This window comes from Aplysia californica, unplaced genomic scaffold (genome assembly GCF_000002075.1).
Source record: "Aplysia californica isolate F4 #8 unplaced genomic scaffold, AplCal3.0 scaffold00867, whole genome shotgun sequence".
Classification (NCBI taxonomy): Eukaryota; Metazoa; Mollusca; class Gastropoda; order Aplysiida; family Aplysiidae; genus Aplysia; species Aplysia californica.
In genome coordinates this window covers 135,641-138,882 of record NW_004798137.1, presented here as the reverse complement: position 1 = coordinate 138,882, position 3,242 = coordinate 135,641, and the positions used below count along the sequence as shown (strand labels likewise).

The following is a 3,242-nucleotide window of genomic DNA, read 5'->3' as shown; positions in this document are numbered from 1 at the left end:
GGGGTAGAAATGAGAAGGGAGAAGGAGTGGAGAGGATTAGAATTTCATCTTTACTAACTTCAAAATTTGGCGAAGTTTTCAGGAAATAATCAAACCTTGGGTCGTGTCTTAAAAACCTGCAAACATCAGCGAAACAATAACTTCCAGCTTACCATACACCTACACACATTTATCAACCAATCGGCAGAATTTGGGGTTCGTCATGTCTCCTTACATGGAATGAATAATCCAAACCCCGGCACATACATAAATAATCTAAAGAAAGGAAGAAAGAAAGAAAGAAAGAAAGAAAGAAAGAAGGAAAGAAAGAAAGAAGGAAAGAAAGAAAGAAGGAAAGAAAGAAAGAAAGAAGGAAAGAAAGAAAGAAAGAAATACAAACACGCCTAAAGCCTGACACAAACAAACAAATAATAAATGATGCACCCCAAACACACAAGCGTAAAACAAATATGGGGGGGGGGGGGGCAGCCTCCAGACAAAGTCATTCTTTGGATACAAGACATCAAGGGGCAAGTTACAAAATAAAATTGAGCCCACGTAAACCGAACAAGGTTTATCACAGTGGTAAACCAATGGGAAAAAACAATATCACCCCCGTTTTATTTTTCTTCTACCGAAGCACCCTCTCTGGATCGAAAACCTGTCTCAACCGAGTAAAATCACGCAGTCTGACAGATTTCAGCCCAAGCCAATTCCACTTTAGTGTCCTGTTATTCCTTGCTTAGTTTTTTAAATAGTTTTTTGCTAAAAGATAGCAAGTGCCTAAGAGACATGGTTTTGATTTAGGAGCTCTACTTTTTTTTCTCTTTTGAAAAAAAATTATTTTAGGTAAGAGTTTTACGGCACTTGCAACACAATTAGGTCATAATACTAAAAAGATGGAAGGAGAGATCGGGACGACACCAGAGCACCCGCCATCCACCCACCTTTTTCATGAATTTTCTCAAAACTCCAAAAGATGACTTTGACAGAAAAGATAGGATAGAATAGGATCAGATAAGATGAACATCTTTATTGTCCACATCCTAGCACACTGGTTTCGTGTTTCGCCACGTATACACACACACATATACACACATACACACACACTCTTCCCTCCCACACACATCCTCTCTTCCACACACATCTGTGCTCATAACCATGACAACACTAACACAACAGTATGCTTGCACTAGTGAGATATCGACGGCGACAAAAAGCGAACATACCTTAAAGCGGTGCTCTCCCTTGTCCTCGGTGTAGGTGGGGTTCCCCTCCATCTTGCCATAGTAGTACTCATCCAGCGGCACCCACTTGCCTGTCGCAACCAACGAAAAACATATAAACTGCACGCTTGCGGACTTCTTCAAATCCCAATTGGGAACGCCAGTGATTGTTTAACATCAATATTACATTAACAAAATTACATCAAGTGGGACTGGTTGTGTTGGGAGTGTACGTGGTACAAGTTACGGTCAATGATTCCTGTACTTTTATTACAAACTACATCGTTACGGTCAATGATTCCTGTACTTTTATTACAAACTACATCGTTACGGTCAATGATTCCTGTACTTTTATTACAAACTACATCGTTACGGTCAATGATTCCTGTACTTTTATTACAAACTACATCGTTACGGTCAATGATTCCTGTACTTTTATTACAAACTACATCCTAAGTTTTAATTTCAGTAAGAATTATATGTCACTGCGGAAGTCGTTAACTAAGCATTTTTCAAAATGATCTCCCTTGCCCACAGAAACTTACCGGCAGAGGAGTCCTCGACAGAATGTGACGACTGCTTCCTGGCCCGTTTCCTGGCCGGTTCCGGACTCAACTTGCTTTGCGCCTGAGCTTCATCCCTGGCGATAGGAAGTGGAATTGTAAACGTTTTGTGCCTCAATCGCACGGTTTAACAAACTTAGTTCACAGATAATTTTGACTCTGGAAGCAAATTTGTCACAACGCGGTGGAATCAGGCGCTCGTCAATTTTTGGGTATGTGGTGTTATTGGTACCATCTTAAAGCTTTTTCATTTGTCTTCACATATAAGTGTGATGTATCTATTTCCCTTTTGTCAGCACGCTTCACAAATTATTATTGTGGGGAGTTGGGGATGGATGGCTTGGGGTCACCAAGCAACAAATAAAACTTTTCTAAATTAGAATCAGTGGTATCACGATCATATTTTCATAACACTGAATAAAAATCATAACGCTTCCACCAAATTTGTAACAATAGGCAGCCCAGAAGTCAGCTGACTCCCCGCAAACATACGCGCCGCTGCCCTGCCCCCAAGGCAGTGCCACTGAGTGAAGTGTCTTTAGGCCGTTCCCAAAGAGGGGATATTAACATGTTCTTATGCACGGTAGAATTGTAAATGGGTCGATTTATCAATGTCATGCTCATAACTGTTCCGGAACAACTGCTGCTTTTTCTTTCCTCGTCCTTACTTGTCATTTTTTCCTCTACTTCTTTTGTATGTTTGTCACACTCTTGTGAACTGCTATTTCAGTGATGCCTTGATAGTCGAAGCAGACTTTGTGCTGTTGAGGCTAGAGAGGTGAGCAGAGTAAGCCTGATTACCCGTTCGGACTTCTCTGTCGACATCCACCCCTTGGTGCTCATATGACCTTATGCAATTGCGAGCGCCGTAAAACCTTACTAAAAACTATTTTCTAAAAACACACACGCGCGCCCACAAACTTTCCACCAACCTCAGGCTAGCCAGCGTCTCCATGGCAGGGTACGATGGGCGGGGCGCCAGCGTCTTCAGCTGTCGTTTCGAACCTGCATCCTTCTGCGACGAGGCCGACCCGGCCGCCTTCTTGGCCGCCTGTGTCCGAACCGGCGAGGCGGTGGGGGGTGGGATAGACCAGCCGGGGGGCAGACGTATTCCCAGCCCCGACGTGCCTTGTACCTGCCGTACTGTCCACATACACAAAGACAATTATTATAAGCCAGTTACGGTTAATACTTTCAGTACTAGACTGTCATATGCTCTCATTACCACTGGCAACAATTATACGTCAGTTATGGTTGCCACAGTTTGTCGCCACCGTGCAGCCCCCCTCTCCCCCTACCCCCCTCCTCCTTTTTTTTAAAAATAGGGTTATCTTATCTTGCTTGCTCAAAGACACACCCCAGCGACCACCCACCTAAACACTGGATCGTCAATGTATACTTTGTTTGAGGAAAGAAAATGTATACATTTTAAAGTAAGTGTACAGTAACCCCCCCACCACACACACACACAAAA

The 3,242-nt window shown here is 43.1% G+C and overlaps 1 protein-coding gene across 1 annotated transcript in view; it reads right to left on the bottom strand.

Annotated features, from left to right (window-relative positions):
• LOC101860699 (zinc finger CCCH domain-containing protein 13) overlaps positions 1–3,242 on the bottom strand; it is a gene marked incomplete in the record, with an annotated part of 43,457 nt that overhangs the window by 21,148 nt on the left and 19,067 nt on the right. Inside the window, 3 exon segments of the mRNA XM_035972825.1 lie at positions 1,209–1,297; positions 1,751–1,845; positions 2,701–2,911. Coding sequence (XP_035828718.1) covers positions 1,209–1,297; positions 1,751–1,845; positions 2,701–2,911 — 395 coding nt within the window.